The sequence below is a fragment of the Leptinotarsa decemlineata genome, unplaced genomic scaffold, assembly GCF_025532065.1.
Source record: "Leptinotarsa decemlineata unplaced genomic scaffold, Ldec_3_MD MMD2_tig00000035_RagTag_RagTag, whole genome shotgun sequence".
NCBI lineage: Eukaryota > Metazoa > Arthropoda > Insecta > Coleoptera > Chrysomelidae > Leptinotarsa > Leptinotarsa decemlineata.
In genome coordinates this window covers 5,374,377-5,397,424 of record NW_027412540.1, presented here as the reverse complement: position 1 = coordinate 5,397,424, position 23,048 = coordinate 5,374,377, and the positions used below count along the sequence as shown (strand labels likewise).

Genomic DNA, 23,048 nt, shown 5'->3' with positions numbered 1-23,048 from the left:
CTTCATTCATCTCCATTCATCATTCTTCTTCATTCATCAATTCATTTTCATTTCAGGTCACAAATTATTGTGACCTGTAATTAAAATGACCTGAAAAAAAATGAAAATATCATGAAGCAGCTTGATTTGAAAACTTTGTTTCTTTTGGTTCATTTTTCATTGTGATATTGTCACTAGCTATTGTATAGCTAGTGAAATTCCAGTTACGGTTTTGTAAACTTTTTAGCGAAAATCTAACAACACATTTTAGTTGAAAACGTTATCATGGATTTTATTTAAGTATCGCCTAATTGGATCACATATTTTATTTGAACAATTTCATTTTCATTTCATATAAAGGAATTGGATTTTTTGGCGTAGAAACGAATCTATTGAAAACGGTGTTTCTACACAAGAACAAAAATACTGTCTCTAGACACGTGTTGCGATAACACAGTTAGCATCATCAAGAAATGTCTGAAACTAACCCTAATGCTATTTGAAATCTGATTATATCTTATATTTACCTGTTTTTTACTTTTAATTAAGGAGTGTGTGAACAAAAGGCTGTTAGGAATGGGAATATTCATTCATAGATCTCATTCCACATTTTTCGATTTCTAAATTTTCGAAGGTGTCTAAAATTTGGTTGTGTCAACATTTTCAAGCATTCCTCACTTATTTTGTGACCAATCATTATGGTATTTTGAGCAACCTTAGATTTCTCCGTTCTATGAAACGAAATATGTGAAACATGTTTTTCCTGGCAACAGTCCGCAACCCTCACAGCTTATTTCGCGAATCTCTTCTTTTTCCGTTTATCTTTCGGGTAGCCCAGCACTTGTTAAAGTGTACGAACAGTTTTGAAAGCTACTTCAATACCCAATTAAAAAAAATCGGTTCAAAATATACCTTTGCCTGGTTTGGTGATCCAAAATATTTTAAAATGCGGTTTTTTATTGGTTGGGAAAGGGATCAAAAATGTTCGTAGATGAATAATTTAGTTTTATGCTAACGTTTCGGACTTTATTAAATCAATCATCAGGGCTCAAACATTAATTATCCATGTCAAAAAAAAACGTTTAAAATATATGTGTCAGACAACATAGGTACAAACTAAAATGAAGACTAACCAACCCCTGTAGGAATTAGTCTTATTCATTTCCTGATGAAGCTAACTTGATTAGCGAAACGCGCGTCTGATGTGAGAAAACTGTTTTGAATAGATTTTTTCATGTTTGTATATCACTGACATTCATTCTTGTTACCAATTTTTCCACTACTCCGTGAATAAGGGAAGATGTAACATTTCGTTTCACATTGCGATTTGGAACTAATAGAAAAATTATATTATCAGGAGATGTTATTCATTATATTCATACTCACAAACGCAAAAAGTTCGAAAAGTTAAATTTACTGCATGAGAACCATTATGGATTTCGAAAGAATCGATCAACCATACAGGCTGTCTCAAGAGTGGTGGAGGACATAGTCCAGGGCCTTGAAAGCGGTCGCCGGACAGCCATAAGCCTGTGCGATCTTAGCAAGGCCTTCGACTATGTCAAACATGAACTGCTGATCGAAAAGCTCCAGCGCTATTGTATCAGAGGGGTACCTTTGAAACTTCTTGAATCATATCTACAAAATAGAAAGCAAAAGTGTTAGCTCAAATGGAAGAGTTTCTAACTTTGAGCCTACAACTCACGGTGTTCCTCAGGGCTCCGTTCTGGGTCCACTTTTGTTCATTGTGTATATCAATGATTTCTTTTACCAGATGCAACCAATTACGTGCATACTATTTGCTGCCGATTAAACATTGATTCATTGAGTTCCTTCAGATGTGTGCCCAAATGTTTCCATCGCAACAGTAGATAGGAAAGCGGAAAACTGGTTCTCTGCTTATTATTTGAGGCTGAAATTGTGGGGCAGTTCCACTAATTCAATAAATATCCTGGTTACAAAGACCACTGTAGGCCAATATTCCAAAAATACGGTATTATGACATTATCTTCCTTATACAGTGTGACCCATTTTTAATGGAAACACCCCCCTAAAATTTGAAGTTGTAAATCGATTTTAATTTTTTTTTGAAATGTCAAGTACTAAAAGGTCTACCTTGGGACAAAATTTGAAATATTTATTAAAGTTTCAGGGCATACTACGATATTTTTTCTTAGTTGAAAATCGGGATTTTTTATTAGCGAATTTTTTATTGAAAAAAATCACTACGCCACTGGATTCAGAGTGCCTCTAAATAGGTGTGACCGAAATTTCATGAAAACATATTCATTATTAACAAAGTTATGACAACTCAAAAATTCGAAAACTCACACAGCTAACAGTCACAATATATAATTTTTTTTATGATTTCAACAATAAAGTGCCGCCAGATGAAAAAAAAAACAAATAACGTAAATATCTTTAATGAAAATAACGGAATTACATTCACACAATTTAACTAACAATGAAGCAAAAAATTTTAATAAAAGTAACTAATAACTAATTATTGAAATGTTTCGATTCAGTGCAACAATTAATTCTAACTCATATTCTAGTAGCCTCTACTAATCTACCACGTATTTCGATACATGTGTCGTAGCGCTTACGAATGTTTCTGATTACGTTCCTCAGTTCTTGAGGGCTGATATCTGCACATACCTGTCGAATTCTTGCACAAAGTTCATTTCTATCTCTTGAGCGGTTTTTGTAAACCTTTTGTGTGAAAAGTCCCCAGAGAAAAAAGTCCAAAACTGTGAGGTCTGGAGATCTGGGTGGCCACTTTATAAACGGACTACGACGGCCAATCCATCGGTTTGGAAAATGTTTGTTAAGCCATTGCCTCACAGCTCTGGCATAATGAACTGAACATCCATCTAACTAGACAATTAAATTTGATCTTTCATTGATTGGCAGCTCGTGAATAGCATCCCAAAACTCTGTGTTTAAAAATTCTAGAAACCTTTGCGCATTAATGTTTTCCTCAAAAAAGAAAGGACCAATAATTCGTTCGTTCAATATCCCACACCAGACGTTGATTTTTTGGGAATACTGGCTTTTACAGTTTATTACCCAGATAGGATTATCCGCTGCCCAATAGCGACAATTCTGTGATGACACTACTCCATTTGTCGGTATATAAAATATTTTTTAGGAAATTTCTATTGTTTAAATATTCCCCTTGGGCCCATAAACAATATTCCAGGCGTCTTGCTTCGTCGCCTTCTTGAAGTGTTTGTAAAAATTTTGGGTTGAAAGGTTTCATATTCATCGCTCTGAGACATCTCTGAATAGTTTCTCGTGGAATATTCAAATCTAAAGTGGCATTCCTTATACTGGCATTAGGATTATTTCCAAAATAATCTAAAATGATTTGATCATTCCTGTTATTCCTGTTTCCTCTTTGTGCAGGATTACTTTTCAACATCATTTTTGATACTGCACCAGTTTCATTGAATATTTTATTTATTTGATTTACCGTACCGCAGCTGATACGAGGACGATCTGGATGTCTCTCATTAAATACTCTACAAACCTCTCTAGAACTCCTAACGTCATCTCCCGAAAGGCGTACAATTTAAATTTTCTCTCTTACGCCCAATCTTGCAGCCATGACACAAAATAATTCGAAGAACTGTAAGGTGAATATTGTTGACAATAGTACACATAAATCTTTCACAAGTGTCAAACTGTAATATCATTTCCATGGCAACTAAGATTTAAATTGAAACATTAGGTCTTAGTTTTAGTTGATTTGCGTGAAAACTTGAATGTAATTCCGTTATTTTCATTAAAAATATTTATGCTATTTATTTTTTTTTCATCTGGCGGCACTTTATTATTGAAATCATAAAAAAATATTCTCATGGCTATATCTGTTGATATAGGGTGTTTTTGTGACTGTTAGCTGTGTGAGTTTTCGAATTTTTGAGTTGTCATAACTTTGTTAATAATGAATATTTTTCCATGAAATTTTGGTCACACCTGTTTAGAGGCACTCTGAATCCAGTGGCGTAGTGATTTTTTCAATAAAAAAATCGTTAATAAAAAATCCCGATTTTCGACTAAGAAAAAATATCGTAGTATGCCCTGAAACTTCAATAAACATTTCAAATTTTGTCCGTCTCCCAATTGTTTCAATCACAAGGTGAAACAGTTCCTCATCAGCTCAAGTTTCTACACTATTGCAGAATATTTAGACATCCCATATTCGCATGAGAATGTTCAGATATTTGGGTTTTTCAATATCTTTAATTGTATTTAGGCTACAAATGTAAATTATTGTCACTATTATCATCATTTCGGCTGAAAATTTGAAACACACAAAGTGTGGGACAAACGGTAATTGTTGTATTTTACCTGGAATATCTAAGTTAAATCCGGTCTCGAAGAACGAAATATTGAAATTCAATGTCAGTCAAAAAAGTTTTTTTTTATTCTCTTTGTTTTAGTTACAACAACTGAACATCAAACTAAATATAATTATATACAGGGTAAATGAGAGAGTAAACAAATAATAATGAATATAAATACTGAACATTCTCTCCCGCAGTAATTGATTCGAATGAAAGAAATTACTTCAAATCTGATTATTCTCGGGAGACTTCTCTTTGAATACATCAAGTATGCAAAGTGTAGATACAGCTCGCTTGAATGTTGTTCCAGAAGCTGTAACAACATCAACCACTCTGATTTTGCCATCCTTCCCAGGGTGAACATTTGTAATTCTTCCTTTCAGCCAAATGTTTCGTGGACTATTGGAGTCATAAAATAGAACAATATCCCCTATTTTGACATTTCTTCTCTGCTGGTGCCATTTATCTCGTTTTGCTAGAGATGGTAGATATTCTTTAGCCCACCTTTGCCAAAATAAATCTGTGAGCTTTTGTGCTGCCTTCCATTTGTTCAATAAACACAAATCCCTTTCATCAGTTTCAGCACAAGGTAACGCTGAATAACAAGTTCCAATCAAAAAATGATTTGGAGTTAGAGCCTCCATATCATCTGGATCATTGGGTACATGGGTAAGTGGTCTCGAGTTCAAAATATTCTCAACTTCTGCAAATACTAACCTTAAAACATATTCCTGGGGGTATCTTGTTGTAAGAACTTCCGACACATTTTTCTTGATAGATTTTATCAAACTCTCCCATGATCCACCCATGAAAGGAGCTAATGGCGGGTTGAAAAACCATTTCACATTTTTCAGCGTACAAAATTCCTTTATTTTATTTTGGTCAAACGATTCCAAACTTTTTTGAAGTTCTCTGTCACTTCCTTTAAAATTCCCTCCATTGTCACTATACATCTCTTGCGGAAAACCTCGTCTACTACCAAATTGTCGAAAAACATGAATGAAACCATCCGTGCTCAGGTCGTGTGCAATCTCTAAGTGAATTGCTCGTGTAACCATACAAGTGAATATCACCCCATATCGCTTCTCCCGACTTCTCTTGACTGAAACTAAAAGAGGTCCAAAATAATCAACTCCAGTTTTTATAAAAGGTCTCACTGTCCGTTCTATTCTACATGTTGGAAGCTGTCCCATAATCGGAGGTTTCGGCAAGGATTTCCTGTTCTTACACTTTTGGCAGTTTGTCCAGCAACTGCGGATAGCTTGTCGCATACGTAGTATCCAAAACTTTTGTCTCATGCTATTGAATACAGTGTCTTGTCCATGGTGATTGAACTTCTCGTGATAATAAAATATAAGCAGTTTCGTAATTTTGTGTTTCGGGTCTAAAATTATCGGTCTTTTGACATATTCATCTAAAAGTTTGGAGTTATCTAATCTTCCACCCAATCTGATCAAGCCTTCTTCATCAAGGAAACAATCCAATGTATACAGGCGACTCGTATTTTTCACAATGCCATGAATTCTCAAAGATTTCATTTCTTCACTAAATGTTTCCTCTTGACATCTGCTAAGTAGATTTTTTTCAGCTTGATTTAATTCTGATACTTCTAATTCACCTGAAGTTTTTGCTCTTGTTTTACAATTTTGTATGAATCTATATATCCAAGCGGTTGATCTCAATAATTTTTGCCACTTAGAGAATTCATTTGGATCAGTCGTAACTACATTTCCTTTATCGTTCATATTTACATGAACCAGTACATTATTTTCTTCTAAGTCTACTTCTTGTCCATTATTATTTGTTCTGAATTTTTCTTCAACAGGCCAAAATTCTGCGGTCATGTACAAAAATTCTGGTCCCTTTAACCACCTACAGTCAGGAGAAAAATCCATCTTCGAGTACTGCTTTGTTGCTTCATCTGCCACGTTTTCTTTTGTTCCAACATATCTCCAATCACAAGTATTCGTGAGCTCTTGAATTTCTCCCAAACGTTGCGCTACGAACATTTTGAAGCGTCGAGCTTCCGATCGAATCCAATATAATACTGTTTTCGAGTCAGTCCAATATATTGTATCATCAATTTTTAAGTTCAAAACGCTTTTTAAGCTTGAACCCAGCCGTGATCCAATTAATGCTGCCTGTAGTTCAAGTCTTGGTATAGATAGTGGTTTTATTGGTGATACTCTGGTTCGTGCGTTCAAAAAACAAACTTTAATGCCATCTTTTCCAGACCATCTCAAATATGCGACACTTGCATACGCATTCTCAGAGGCATCACAGAAGATATCAAGCTGAATTTCAGAATCGGACCTATTCATTTCACAATATTGTCTTGGCAATTTAAAATCATCAACTTTCCTCAAATCTTGTATGAATTTCTCCCATTTGATAATCAAACTGTCTGGTATTTCGTCGTCCCATCCTATCTGACTTCTCCATGTTTTCTGTAATATGATTTTACCTTGTATCAAAAAGTTTGCGAGAAATCCGAGGGGATCGAAGACTGACATGACGATCTTGAGTACTTCTCGTTTTGTCGGTCTTCTGTTACCTTCCAATAAATTTTTGTCAATTTTATGGAATTTTGTTTTGAATTGAAAGATATCTTTTTTGGGGTTCCACCATATACCCAAAATTCTTTCCTCTGAAGAATTCAAATTTTCGTCAAATTTGGCCAATAGTGAGTCATCTATGTCTTGAAATAAAATCGGGTTATTGGAAATCCAATTACATATAGTGAATCCACCTTTACTATGTACATATATTACGTCCCTTATCAATTGTTTTGCCTCCTGGACATTATCTGCTCCTCCAAGATAATCATCCATATAATGATCATTGATGATGGCTTTGACCGCTTCAGGATATTCTTCTTGGAATTCTTTGGCATTTCTGTTCTTGGCCTCCTGGGCTAAACACGGGCCACACGATGAACCAAAAAATACCACATTTATTTCATATACATCTGGATCATCATCTTTTCGCATTCCTCTGTATAAAATTCTCTGTGCTGATCTGTCTTCTTTCCGGACATTCACTCTCAAAAACATTTCTTTGATGTCTGCTGAAAACGCATATCTTTTGATTCTAAAATTCAAAAGAATTGTTTGAAGTGAATTGTACAAATCCGGTCCTGTCAGCAGAAAGTCGTTTAAGGAATTACCATTACTTTTCGAAGAGGCATCAAATACGATTCGTAATTTATTGGGTTTGTTTGGATTCATGACACCGAAGTGTGGCAAATACCAGATTTTTCCGTCGTTGAGATTATCTTCTGCATTAGAAATTTTCGATATATAATTTTTCTTAATCATATCTTCAAACTTTTCGCAATACATTCGACCAAATTCTTCATCTTTGTGCATTCTCTTTTCCGTACAAACGAGTCTTCTCATGGCATTTTTTTTACTTTCCGGTAAATGATGATTACTCTTTTTCCAAAGCAGTCCTGTTTCAAACGTGTCACCTATTCTCCGCATTGTAGAATCCATGATCTCTTGAGCTCTAATGTCTTCTCTGGATAAAGATTGTCTTGAAGTAGGAAATGATTCCATTTTCCATTGTTCTTTAATCAGGTCATGGAGAATGTCTAATTCATCTTTTTCTTTCAAATCCACAAAACAAACAAATGTATTCATATTATCATTACTATGATGTAAATTTCCGTGAACTACCCAACCTAACAATGTTTTCGTGAGTGCGGGTCCATGCCAAGGCCCCGAAATTATTTTCTTGCTTACCAACAATGGCCAATTGTCTTGACCAATCAAAATTTTAGGACGTACATCGATCATAGATTGTATTTTGTTGTCAATATAAGGATATTTCAAAGAAATCTGATCAATATCGACAGTTTGTTTTGGCAATGAAAGATTTTTGATCGTTCGAACATGCCTCAAATAAAAATTCGAATTAGAATTACACGTTTTTGACGATATTTTGAAAGTAACAATTCTTGAGTCATCCTGCTCTTCTGTCTGATTATTTGTCCATTGGATACATAAAGACTTTTGAGGACCATCAAGATCCAAATCATCAGCGAGATCTTTATCAATTAAAGTTATGGTACTAGCATCGTCCAAAAGAGCATATGTATCAATTTCTTTTTTGCCATTTGAAATAGAGACTGGTAAAATTTTCAGTAACACTCGTCTATTTGATGAAATATGACAATTGGTTTCAATATCAGTGACTTGCGAAGTAGAATTTGTTTCTCTATTCTCTTCATTTTTATGTAAAAGCTCATGATGTACTCTCTTGCATCCATCTACTGTACATATCTTTTTTCTTCTACAATTTTTCAAACCATGAAAAGGTGTCAGGCAAGAAAAACAAATTCTATTCTTTGTCGCAAAGGACCATCTTTCATCAACGGAAAACGACTTGAAAACATGACATGAAAATAAACCATGAAATTGATCTTTACAGCAAATGCATTTTTTGCTAACAAATTTTGTGGCTAAAGTGATATCTTTATTTCTGTAATTTTCTTTATTAGCCTTGAATTCTGAAACTTGTGGAATTTGAAGTTGACAAGCTGCATTAGCTTTAGATCCTAACCATGAACAAAATTCAATGAGTTTATTTTTCACTGTCTTCTCAGTAATATATTCTACCCAATTCAATTTGTAAGAAGTCGGTAATTTATTCAGAAGTTCTTGTAATAGCAAAGGATTACATAAGTGTTCATTCTCCTCCAATGACTGGACAGTATATACAAAATTTTTAACTTCGTCTGAAAATGCTATCAAAATATCTAATTTGTCTTCCTTAATTATTGGAAATTTTCTCAAACGATCGAGTAATAAAGTAATAATATGTTCAGATCGACTAAATCTATTTTTTAATAATTCTATTACTTTATCAACATTTTGCGGAAGTATTAATAATGCTTGTGTTATTTTTTTGGCAGGACCTTTAAGACATTTCTGTAACCTGCTTTGATTCTCCTCTTTTGAATAACCACACAAAGCAGTAGAATTTTCAAACTGGTGAATGAAATTGGGCCACTCTGTAGGATCCCCATTAAAATTCGGCAAGTCTTTCGGAACACTCTGTCTAGTCAAAATTTTCTTTATGTCATTATTGTCAATTGATTGACTAGACATTTCTCGTGAATTGAAATTTTTCCTAACGTCATTTTGACAGTTGTTTGCATTTTTAGGAGTAGGATATATTTCTGCGTTTGACAATGTAGAAAATGGTTCACATACCTGAGAACAGCAAGGCGTGCAATTTTTTGTGTCATTATTACCATTCCAAGTGAACTCGTTTACCCATTTTTGAACATTCGAACCATTGTTAATCACTGACCCTGATCCACATGATGGAGACTCATCTTCCACTGATACATCCGAAGATTCATATTCTATTTGTGACAACTTGAAGGCTAATTGTAAGTCGAGAATCTCTTGTTCTTTCTTCAATAATTTCTGCTCCAATTCTTTCTTCTTGATTTCTGTCTGAATCATCAATTCTTTTTTGACTTTTTCTGAACGGGCGCTACTAGTTTTGGACTTAATCGATTTCTTTTCTTGAATGGAACCCTGCCGTGACATTTTCTTCTTGCTGTCTGCATGTGAGTACTTACAAGTGGAGTTTTTGTCATCAATGTCATTACTCTGCTCCAACTGTAAGCCACGGGAAGAAATGTTGTCTTGTTCCCTTTCACTACTGATAGAAATCGCTTCCTTTTCCCGTTTTTCCGCTAATCTCTCGCTTCTTCGATTTTTTGACATGTCTCAATAGGTTGATTCGGTAAAGGCGTAGAAGGACCAATTAATGTTGTATTTTACCTGGAATATCTAAGTTAGATCCGGCTCGAAGGACCAATTAATGTTGTATTTTACCTGGAATATCTAAGTTAAATCCGGTCTCGAAGAACGAAATATTGAAATTCAATGTCAGTCAAAAAAGTTTTTTTTTATTCTCTTTGTTTTAGTTACAACAACTGAACATCAAACTAAATATAATTATATACAGGGTAAATGAGAGAGTAAACAAATAATAATGAATATAAATACTGAACAGTAATTACATCACGAAAGTTTTTCTTCGAGCAATCAGAAATATAAGGAAAGTAATAATAATGATCTTAGATTTTTTATCTTTTTTTATATGGAACAGGTGGTATTTGAAAGAAGGAAATATTATTTATCATACTCATGTTGAATTCTTTCGAAAACACAGTGGTGGTATCATTAACACACAAATGATGAATGTGAAGTTCATGGTCATTATCATCATTATTTCGATAAGCAATTTATAACGTATAGACACCCTGTAAAGAATAGAAGAGAATCATATTTATAATACGCATAAAATATTATCAATAATTCAAGCAAGAATAACAGAAACGCACATCAGATTTTAATCGTAATGTATTACCTACAGACTTGGGACAACTCGCTCTGGAAAAAAATCTTTTCTTCAGTTTCGATAGGGAAGTTTTCCGAAATGCAAGAAGGAATGTCAAAAACGTAAAAACAGGAGCATCAATAAAGATATATAAAAATAAATTGCAACTCTATAATCTGTTTTGTTTATAAGAATGAAACATTCTATTTCAAGTAATAATAATAAATGTCATTTATTGGTTAATACCAAAGGGCCATCGACCGAAGTCGATGTACAATTTTGAAATATCTGTACTCTAGATATTAGAATTACTATAGGATGGGTTGAATTTATTTTTTTCTAAAACAAATTGAAACATTGGTATATTGATATATTCACTGAGTTGATATTTGATGATTTTCTCAAAGTTTTTTCCTAACACTGGCAGAAGAGTAATGGGTATGTAGTTGCAAGTCTGTTAATGGTCTGTATTGGACATTGTTTTTCTTTTGATTATAGCGAATAATTTTACTGGCTATAGTTACAACATCGTTTTTGAAAAAATCTAATTTCGCGACTTCATCGACATGGTCGTATTAATCCGTCAGAACGTTTCTGTTTTCAAACCGGTGACTAAAGGTTCATCGAAAATTTGGATGGAGTCTTTTCGATTTTTTTCAAAGAAAATAATTGAATATTTGGTAGGTTCTACAAAATATGTGAGTTATTTGTTAATCATAGCTAACAACCATTCTTCGAAGTTATTTAAAGTTCCAAAATGAAATTTGCGGAGATTGTCTCGAATTCAGATTTACATAAATATAGAATATGAGTTTGAGTACAGTTGGAGAAGGAAAAAGACTATGAAATCAATAATTAGCTGATGATTACAAGATTAAGTAGAAAAAGGTCAGAAAATATAAAAGAAGCTGGAAAAGGAAATATGTGTCCATGAAATTTACTGCATCATCTATTTATGCTGCTAAGGTTATTTCCCTTTTTTCAATTCTGTTCGATGCGCTTTCTAATGATCGCCACACTTTTGTTCTTGGCCTACCTTTCATGGTCACCGTTCCAGGGTGGGAATCACTCTCTATATACCTTTGAGAATTATATTGTCTTTATTTCTTTATTGAAAAGGGTTTATTTTTAGGAGAGATTAATTTTTGCAAGATTCCCAAATTTTTTTGTATGAAGATGGAGAAGTAGAAAGGCAAAAACTTCTTCTTTCAGAAATAATCTCTTCTGAAAATATTCCTATGGCTGAGATTAATTCAAATGAGCGAATGAATGTAATTACGTACTGTCATGGTGACATACGTAGATTAAACTCATTCGTGACATAGAGTCGTATTTTTATGAATGAATTGAATGTTTTTTCTATAATATAATGTTATCCATATTTGGTACTGAAAATCCGATAAGGCAAATATCTTACGGCTAAACATCGGTTGACTACCAGTGAGGATGAAAGTGTTCCATTAAAAGGAAATTTTACTTCTTTCATTCACTATATTGTATAGCAATCCTGTGAATGCTATCTGATTCGATTCCATAATGAATGTTGGGAATACAAACTGAATAGAAAAAAGTGTTTTTTGTATAATTCCATGTTCATATGAAAGTCTTTGTTTCGAAAGTGTTTTTCTTTCGTGTAATTCAATTCAATGTTTATATATTTCAGAAGGGCTATTTCTTCCAGTTTGTGTCTGAAAGTTACTTCTTTGCATGATCTACAAATATTTGTAGATCATTTTCTTGGAAGATTTCAACATTTTTTTTTGTATAAAATTGAAGAAGTAGAAAGCAAAAAATTTTCTTTCCCAAATATTGTCTCACAGGTAGAATTCTTTCTGAAGTATTTGGAAATGCTTCAAACGTTAGGGTCAAGTATTTTTCAAGAAACTTTGTCTGATTTGAAATATATCCACATCGAATTGCATGAATGTTCTGTAGGGTTTGTAGAGTATATCCAACAGCTTTATGGACTTGGTCGTATTTTTTGAATGGTTGGCTTGGATTCAACATTGGTACTCGAGACAGTGGATCGGCGACAATAGATTTTTCAGGTTCTGAAGTGTACATTTGAGATGAAAAATGTGTTGAGCCCCCAATATTTGAAATATTAGTTTCAACAGTTATCTTTACGGTTCTTGTGATTGCTATTCCGAAAAATCTAATTATTTCGACACAACTCTCTATCGCTTGAATTCCTTTTGATGATAACTTATGATCCACATATTCAATTTAGCATATTTCGAAAATTATTCACTCTTTCTTCAACAAAACATCATCTATTATAATTCATGAAATTTCCAAAAATTTTCTAGAAAATGTTACTCGTTTATATTTGAACAATCACTTGCTTGTTGATGTTAAATATCGACAGCTACTTCGATAAGATGAAATTGATTTTTCATATCTAGCCTTGAGTAAAATTATGTCTTCCTCACGTTTGGCTGCAGTGAATTCATAGTAGGTAATGAATAATTTTCCATGAGTATTGCTGTGTTAGATTTCCTTATGTCTATGCAAATGTTTTTATCACCGTTTCCTTCGAGTGCAGGTACCGACAACCATTCCGAAGAACTGCTGACTTCTTAAATTGTCAGAAGAAATCATCTCTTTAATTCTTTTTGTAGTTGAATATTATTTTTTCTAGTTAATTCCTTGTTTTGTGTTACATTATGACAGATCCATTTAAGCTCTATGCATTTTTCATTCCCCATGGCCCACTTCTGCTTGTCTCGATATTATGAGATGTAATGTTACTGTTCGCGTGGTTATTACTTCCGTTATTTACAAACAAATGAGTTTGTTCACCTGCTAAGTATGTTAATAGTGATTTTTGTCCAACAAAGAAACGTGTTGAATTTTTGTAAAAGTGTTCTTTGAATACGTTACTTATGGATTTTCATCAAGTATCGGACAACTCCATCAAACTAAAGATGTATATTGGACACCATTCTATCACATGTCTGGTTTAACATCTATGTTTCAAGCAGTGGCGGCGCAAGATCTAAATTCAATGTGGGCATGGTACATTTCGCGAGGCCCTCTGGTGACACAAGAAGAAGGGTTTATAAACTAAAAAAAAATCGAATAAAACCATTTTATATTCATTAAGAAACTTCTACTTGTGTACTTATTTGGAACAGGAAACAACAAAATTGAAAATAAAAAAAAATCGACATAGAAGTGTTTGGGTCGCCGTATTAAAACCCCAGTCAAAGTCAATGACACTGTTATTTACTCACTTTAATTAAAGAAACAAAAATTTTCTTTTTCTGCTGAACCAGAATCCCGTTTTCTTGCTTTATCTCTATCTCTTTTAGTGGCTAAGTCTGACATGATTGATAAATTAGAAAGAATGCATCAATATTGTGTCCGTAACCTGTTGAAAAATAATAATTTGATGGTGATTTTCTCTTTCTTTAGGTACCTATAATTAACTTATAAAGAATTTGACTAATGAGTTCGAATGAAAATTGGATGAATATAATACATAATAATATTACTTTGTATATTACCTACTTCAATATTTTACGTAATATATGTTTAATACAATATAATACACATAACGAAAAAAAAAAGGTGGATTCTAGCAATTCCAGTGAAATAAATTATATCTAGACATGATTTTTAATCATGTAATGTTTTGTGAAGAAAACTATAAAAAATATGAGTGTAAGTATAATGAATACTTCTCACCTTATTTTTGATAAATAAAATGAAAACAGATGCTATTATTTTTTTTACGACACAATTCGATTTTCTACTTATATAACACTTTTTATCGTTTTGAAACTATGTAACACTATTATTTATTCTCACATCAAATACTATTAGAAATTATACTGTAGGTACATGGAGGGAGATTGTGCCTGCCTGTGATACCTTGAATGGTTTTCGGAAGTCCAGAGGTTTCTGACCGGGGATTCTCCGCGATTGCCTCTCAACGCCATATATTGATGCCAGACTAAATAAAAACGAATGATGAGAATCGACAAAGTTGAGAATTTTTGAAATAATTGTTTTACAATTTAACATAGTTTATCAGAGAAAGAAATATTGTCAGGAATTTTTCATTCATATTCTTTCGTGCGTCGAAGAGTTAAATAGCTTTAGGTTGAGAATTTTCTAATGTATTATCTATAAAAAAACCATGACGTGTACTTTTGGTTTTTTCATACTTTTTTAAAATTATTTTCGGGTTTGAGGATGAAAACGTCAAAAGCAATCTAGTGAGAACCATTTCGCTTTGTTCAAGAGTTAAAGATCTGAGAAAGACCCCCTCTTGATCCGATGTTACAAAAAAGACATTTGTGATCATTGAAGTCCTTTCTGGAGTCACTGAAGTATTTTCTGTCTCGAAAGTCCAAGTGCAGAACTAATAACGGGTGACGGAAACTAACCTTACATTTGTCCATGATTCGTTATTATTTAGAATATTGATGATTCAGATTTTGCCAAATTTGATATAGTGCTTTTGATTTGATTTTCGTGTGGAATCTGTTGATTTAGTGATATAGTTTGTTAGATAAATCAAATATCCTTGTTAGTATTCACTCGTTAATAGGTAAGACCTCGTTAATCCTTAGCTCGCACAAGTTTAGATTTCTGAGGGTTGTCGTTCGTAGAGGTGCGACAGCTGGTTAACGGAAAAACCGATTTTGAACAGATTAAACAGAATGATGTCTATATTGTTTATCATGCTCAAATAAATCGTTATTATATATTGATGTATAAATTAGTTGATAAGTGAGTGTATGAGACTTTCACAATAACTTTTTGATTCCTTGACCATGAAATTTCATACATAATGAGGTATAGGTAAATGTTCATCTTGAACCAGCTGTTATCGTGTTACTTCCCTGCGATCAAAAATGGTCGTACGATATATTATGTTAATTTCAATGATTGTTTTAAAAAAGCCTATTGAAGCTTTTTCCGTGAAATGAATGGTTTAGGAGTTAATTTCCTCGAAATTTTATATCGTTGATGGGAAACGAGTTGGATTCGAAACTTGAACAGTTTTCGTTACTCCCAAAGTATCGAACAAAAAACTCGTATTGCCATACAATCATAATATAATTGATATAGTTCCGGTAAGTACTATGAAGAGGGCCATCAACCTTTTCAGCTTTCACGTAGTGCTTCACACATGAGAATCATCAACGACAAAATGAGACAATCCCGAGTCTTTCAGGTTCAGAAGAAGCACGCATCTATAGGTAGAAAAAATCCCTTCCATTCACTGCTGCTTGGAGATTTTCTTTGTAAATACCTAACAAGAGTATCATTGGAAAAACACCTGGACTTTCATTCTATTTATTGTAGTTTTCCCAAGACTATTGGAATGAAGTCATGAAATTGTACAATCCCTTCTCATAAACTTCAATTACTATAAATTTCATTTGATTTTCATTGTCATGTCATATCATGTCAAGAGCCAAAACTTGTGCGAGCTTAGGATTAAGGGGCTTTACATTTCAATGTGTGATTCCTAACACTGAGCTCACTGAGGTCACTGATGTTCACTGAAGCTTCTTCTACTTATTTTTCTATTCTTCTATTTTCACAGTGATTTTCTTACCTCTTTATTGACATGAAGCATTTTTGTTTTCTAGTTATTTTTCTACTTTTCGCCGTGAGTTTCTTATTTCTTTATTGACATGAAGCGTTTTTGTCTTCAGAAATTCTTTAATTTCAGTTTTTATTTTCTCAAGCCTTATAATTTAGAACAATTGACATAAAGCATTTTCGTCTTCAGAAGATCTTTGATTTAGAATGTTCAGATTATTGCCACTAGTTCGTGTAAAGGTCTAAACGCTCGGTCCCCATTATCCCTACTACTACTGACAAAGAGAGTAGTGATGAGACTACGGACGGAATTCAGAGGTACGTAATTAACTCCCATACGGAACTCGAGTGTATACTTGAAAAAAGGCCATTTTTCCAAGTATCGGACGAAACTCAAATGCAGCCTCTTAAATAACTTTTTCTTAGACATTTATATCTGATATTATATCTGACATGCTTTTTCTCACAGAAGTTACGAGAATTTGAAGAAAAGTAATTGGTGATAATCTTCCTAATTTTTGTCAGTGTTACGACTTATGAGTTGGCTGATACTTTTAGATGCACATGAAATGAAGGTCCTACGCTGTTGGTTGGGAAGGGTCCTACGAATAGCAAAGGAATGAAGGTCCATCACCGTAGATCTACATTACCATGGCAAGGCTTTCTACGACGAGAGGGCGCACAACATTTCGAAGGTTCCGTTAGTGAAGTTGGCTCAGAGTCATACATCCTCTCAACTCACCTCACCCAGCAGGGGTATTTTAATAGCACCTGCAGTAGGACGAAGTATATATAGTACTGATTATCGATATACGAGTATACAGGCTGATTCACGGTGGATGGCACATTAGACGTTTCTGGTGAACCAGACAACGGATCAATTTGAAAATTTCATGGAGGGCATATTCGGACATTCTCTAGCCAACTAAAATATTTTCGACAATGCGGTGTTGCCGCTTCTGTTAGAAAGCAGTAGCAACTTTGATTTTTCAAATGGAACACTCTGTATATAATATTATTTTTGGAATCTCCAACAATTGCCCGACAACTTTTCTTGATATTTCCCTATACCTATTTGTTACCGTTTTCGAAATAAAAATTAATTTCAATTTTTTTCTTCGAAAATCATGACTTCTAAAAATGCCGATATCTTTTAGTTAAGAAGTACTATGATATCGAAATTTGGTTTGGAGTTAGGTGATACTTGGACACTTCCCACAAGTCAGCCTAATCTCCGTTACTTCAATACAGGGTGGTAAAAAAATACAGTTTTTTCGTTTGCTTGAAAAAGTTGCTGAAATTTGATTATTTTAAATGGAACACCCTGTATATTATTGAAAATTCGGAAAGCTGCTGAAATTTGCTTTCTTTCTATGTATGTCATACCTATACCTAACTAGTCAAGTTTCGGACTTATGAACATTTATTTGTGAAAATGTCCCTTCAGAATGGTATTTCCATTCGGTATTTGGTAAGCAGGCCATGATTACTATTTGACAGTAGCGTTGTGACATTCTCCTAATAATATCGACATTTTCGTCACTTCAGAAGTTGCAAATACCTTCAAAACGATGGAACAAAACTATTCAAACGAAGTTCTTATGAATTTGTTTATTATTTTTGGACAGTGTGACAAAATTATCAGCAGAACATGTAGAAAGTTCAATGAAATGTATCCGAATCTACCACCAATGAACCTCAAGAAATTTATACGAATTCAGAACAATTTCAATGCATTTGGATCAACTTTAAAAGCACCAAGAAACTTGCCTCGACCCGTAACTTTCGAAGACAACCAGATTAATGTCTTAGCATATTTTCACGCATTTCCCGAGTCATCGATAAGAAGTGCTGAAGAAGATTTGGGTATAAAATATTCATCGGTTCAAAGAATCTTGCGAAGACATAAAATGCATGATTATAAATTCACCAAAATTCAAGCAATGAAGCCTCAAGATCCTCAACAGAGAGTAGAATTTTGTGAAATGCTGTTGACACGCATTCAAGAAGATCCACTTTTTTTAAATAAAATTATTTGGACTGATGAATCGAAATTTTCGAGAGAAGGGATTTTCAATAGAAAAAATCGTCATTATTGGTCCAGTGAAAATACTCACGTCACAAAAGAAGCCGGATTTCAAGAAAAATTTAGTTTTAATGTCTTCTGCATGTTGATGGACAACAAATTGAGGTACGTGATATTCAAGGAGTCATTAACATCCAGAAGCTACCTGAAGATTATCGAAACTGTTGGTACCAACTAGACGAAGCTCCTGCACATTGCACAAGAGAAGTGAACGCAGAACTGGATAGACTATTTGACGATCGGTGGATGAGGCGCTTGGGACCATGGAATTGGCCAGCGAGATCACCCGATCTTAATCCATTAGATTTTTATTTGTGGGGAATATTTAAAGAAAAAGTTTACAAAATACCCGTGCGTTCGAGAGATGAATTGTTAGAAAGGATTGCCCAAACATTTGAAGATTTGGATCCCAATGAAATCAGATCTGCCACCACGAAAGCAGTCAACACCCGCATTTTAAAGTGCTTGGAAGTGAACGGCCAGCGATTCAAACATATTTTGAAATATTCCACATGATTGTTTTACTTTTTTATAATTATTCATATCAATATTTCCAATTTCAAGTTTCTTGGTGCTTTTTTAAAGTTTATCCAAACATATTGAAATTGTTCTGAATTCGTATAAATTTCTTGAGGTTCATTGGCGGTAGATTCGGATACATTTCATTGAACTTTCTACATGTTCTGCTGATAATTTTGTCACACTGTCCAAAAATAATAAACAAATTCATAAGAACTTCGTTTGAATAGTTTTGTTCCATCGTTTTGAAGGTATTTGCAATTTCTGAAGTGACGAAAATGTCGATATTATTAGGAGAATGTCACAACGCTACTGTCAAATAGTAATCATGGCCTGCTTACCAAATACCGAATGGAAATACCATTCTGAAGGGACATTTTCACAAATAAATGTTCATAAGTCCGAAACTTGACTAGTTAGGTATAGGTATGATATACATAGAAAGAAAGCAAATTTCAGCAGCTTTCCGAATTTTCAATAATATACAGGATGTTCCATTTAAAATAATCAAATTTCAGCAACTTTTTCAAGCAAACGAAAAAACTGTATTTTTTTACCACCCTGTATTGAAGTAAGGGAGATTGGGCTGACGTGTGGGAAGTGTCCAAGTATCACCTAACTCCAAACCAAATTTCGATATCATAGTACTTCTTAACTTAAAGATATCGGCATTTTTAGAAGTCATGATTTTCGAAGAAAAAAATTGAAATTAATTTTTATTTCGATAACGGTAACAGATAGGTATAGGGAAATATCAAGAAAAGTTGTCGAGCAATTGTTGGAGATTCCAAAAATAATATTATATACAGAGTGTTCCATTTGAAAAATCAAAGTTGCTACTGCTTTCTAATAGAAGCGGCAACACCGCATTGTCGAAAATATTTTAGTTGGCTAGAGAATGTCCGAATATGCTCTCCATTGAATTTTCAAAGTGATCCGTTGTCTGGTTCACCAGAAACGTCTAATGTGCCATCCACCGTGAATCAGCCTGTATACTACGAGATTATTCATCTATGGAGTTCATCTAATGGCAGGATCATATCGAAATTCTGAAGTAGTGTTTCAAATATTGTGGAACCCAGAACATTTGTTAAATTCCGGTATATGAATACAAATAAATGATTTAGATGCATTTTATAATTTTCTAAAAATTGAGGTTATACAAATATTCGCTTCCATCTGAATAATTCTATCTAATAATCCAACATTCAACCAATCAGTCACGATACATTTATCTCCAGTTCTCTTGTGTGTTCTAGTGAAGTTTGTGTAATCCCTGAAGTTGCTAGCTATTTATCACTACAGCTGTTCATTCTACCTAATTCCCATTACTGTTCGCTACTAACGAACTAGTTTGCAACTCGTAGGTGTGAATATGAAAAGGGATTACAGATAATGGTGTCCTGTAATGCATTTTGTATACCAGATTCATAGCGCAGCTCTCTATGGATTTATTCTGTCAGATAGCTAATTCCAGTTTTTTTTTGGTAATGTGTTAATATATTTTGGTGGAATAGATTAGGCAAGAGAATAATGCTTGATTTGGAAACTAATTACTTTCTATCATGATTTTGGTTTGTTTATTGAGGAATGACTGAGAATTTCGATTCTGTGAGATTAATAGATATCCGATTCTAAAAGTCAATTTGATTGAATATGAAATTGGCTGAATATAAATGAGCATTAGAAATACCACTTTGATTTAGCATTTTTTTAAACCTTCGATTTTTTCAGATTTCTAACCTGAAAAATTAACAGAACTGAATCGATAAAGAAAATACTCCCAGGTTTGAATCTGTCAATCTTTTCAAGACTTTGCTACATACATTGACAGTTATATTGAAACAGTGTGTATTGTACACGTTACAGAAGAAGTTGTATGTCTTAGAATTTGTCCATTGGTGTATTCGAAAAAAACAAGGTTTTCCACTCTAATTGTAAAAGAAAAATTTTTATGTGCTATTTCGAAGAAACAGAGAATTCTAGAGTTTCCATAACCGAAAATTCGATATATTCAGTGTCATTATGAGGTAAAACTCTACATTGCAGGCTGACTTTTTTTATTCAATGACATTTTCTCAAAATTCCATTTTTAATCGTCGAATTGATGGGGACAGTTGAAAAAATATATGGTGAGAGTGTTTGCTGTGTCAAATGTCATATCTGAATTTCTGTCGGTATTAGGTTAGGTTAGGTCCAGAGTGAGTGGGTCTATTCGACCCTCCATCGCAACCCGCAAGGGTTTATTGTGGCTCACACCTATTCTCACTCGGCCAAACAAACCCAGCTTCTTAACGAAGCCGATAAGTTTATATAGTTATGGTATTGCATGTCAGATGGTAAGAGTACGGCTCTGCCGAACTCTAAAGACCTGATTCGGTCCCCAGCGGGGCAGGCACTAAGCATATGCTCTATTAATGAGTTAGTCGGATAGTCAAGTTGCAAGATTCCCACCTTGATACCCACGACAACCTTTCCATATGAGGGTTTTTGCACGTCAGCTACACCTGATGATGCCTTAGATTCAACCGTGCACGGCTTTTTCGCCTCTGGTTTTGGTGAAACCTCACTTGAGCGCAAACGTTTGCTAACCTGCTCATGGGGAGTTAGTTCCCCCACCTGAGACAGATTCTGCGTACGCCGCAGCTCTCGCTCCTGAACTGAATTTACAGGGAGGTCAATTGTAGTCGTAAACTCGACATCCATCTCCTCTTCAGACTCGCTCCTGAACTAAATTTACAGTGAGGTCCGTTGGAGTCGTAAATTCGACGTCCATCTCCTCTGTAGACTCCCTCCTGAACTAAATTTACAAGGAGGTCAGTTGGAGTCGTTAACTCGATATTCATCTTCTCTGTAGACTCGCTCCTGAACTGAATTTACAGAGAGGTTCGTTGGAGTTGTAAACTCGACATCCATCTCCTCTGTAGACTCGCTCCTGAACTAAATTTACAGTGAGGTCCGTTGGAGTCGTAAATTCGACATCCATCTCCTCTGTAGACTCGCTCCTGAACTAAATTTACAAGAAGGTCAGTTGGAGTCGTTAACTCGACATCCATCTCCTCTGTATACTCGCTCCTGAACTGAATTTACAGAGAGGTCCGTTGGAGTTGTAAACTCGACATCCACCTCCTGTGTAGACTCGCTCCTGAACTAAATTTACAGGGAGATCAGTTGGAGTCGTAAACTCGACATCCATCTCCTCTGTAGACTAGCTCCTGAACTAAATTTACAGGGAGGCCCGTTGTAGTCGTAAACTCGACATCCATCTCCTCTGGAGACTCGCTCCTGAATTAAATTTACAGAGAGGTCAGTTGGAGTCGTAAACTCGACATCCATCTCCTATGTAGACTCGCAGCTGAACTAAATTTACAGGGAGGTCAGTTGGAGTCGTAAACTCGACATCCATCTCCTCTGTAGACTCAATTCTGGATTAAATTTCACAGGAAGATCAGTTGGAGTCGTTCCACATCAATCTCATCTGTAGAATCGCTTCTGATCTAAGTTTACAGGGAGGTCAGTTGGAGTCGTAAGCTCGACATCCATCTCCTTTATAGATTTAGCGTCAGAAATAATTTTTTAAAAGTACTCTGTCCATAAAGGTCCCACGAGTAGCTAGGGAAAGAAGGTCAATCACGGCAGAGCCCCGCATCACCGTGACAAGGCGATGCTACGACGAGAGGGTGCCCGGTATCTCGAAGGTTCCGTAGAGACAGCTGATAGGCTCAGTGTCATTCATCCTCCCGGCACGGATACACACACCTTAGGATTAAGCCATCGTTGGGATGCCATTCAGTTAGGGAATAACAGAACCACAAGTGAATCTGTCATTCCCGTATCCAGCGGGGCTACATGGAAGCAGGCATCCGATGGTCGGTTTGTTCAACCCCCACATCCCACACCAATGCACTCGCCGAAAACAGCATGCACAGTGGTTCAGGCAGTGAAAGATGAACAATGACAGTCAACCCGCCTCTGTCGGTATTATATTTATGCAATATAAATAATACCTGAAGTCAAAAGGTTGCGGCCTCGCAACCTTTTGACTTCATCTTAGTATTCTACGCATTATTCCGATCCCAGATGTACCTATAAGTGAAAAATAGACGATGTCCTCAAAACACCATATTACTACGGACACTTAGTTCACCAAACACACTGCTAGGCGTGCAGCAATCGGTTGCATATCCTCC

General features: G+C 34.7%; 2 protein-coding genes across 4 annotated transcripts in view; one reads left to right on the top strand and one right to left on the bottom strand.

The window, feature by feature from the left end:
- Positions 1-23,048, top strand: part of alpha-Catr (alpha-catenin related) — a 241,608-nt gene that overhangs the window by 103,175 nt on the left and 115,385 nt on the right. The window lies entirely within an intron of this gene.
- LOC141480977 (uncharacterized) lies at positions 4,390-10,357 on the bottom strand. Its single transcript, XM_074171779.1, has 2 exons — positions 10,184-10,357; positions 4,390-10,129 (listed from the first exon to the last, which is right to left on the bottom strand). The coding sequence occupies exon 2, from the start codon at positions 10,070-10,072 to the stop codon at positions 4,556-4,558; it is 5,517 nt and encodes a 1,838-aa protein (XP_074027880.1). The 5' UTR covers positions 10,073-10,129; positions 10,184-10,357; the 3' UTR covers positions 4,390-4,555.

Coding starts and splice junctions, on each gene's coding strand:
- LOC141480977 (XM_074171779.1), bottom strand. CDS start 10,072: ATGTCAAAAAATCGAAGAAGCGAGAGATTAGCGGAAAAACGGGAAAAG.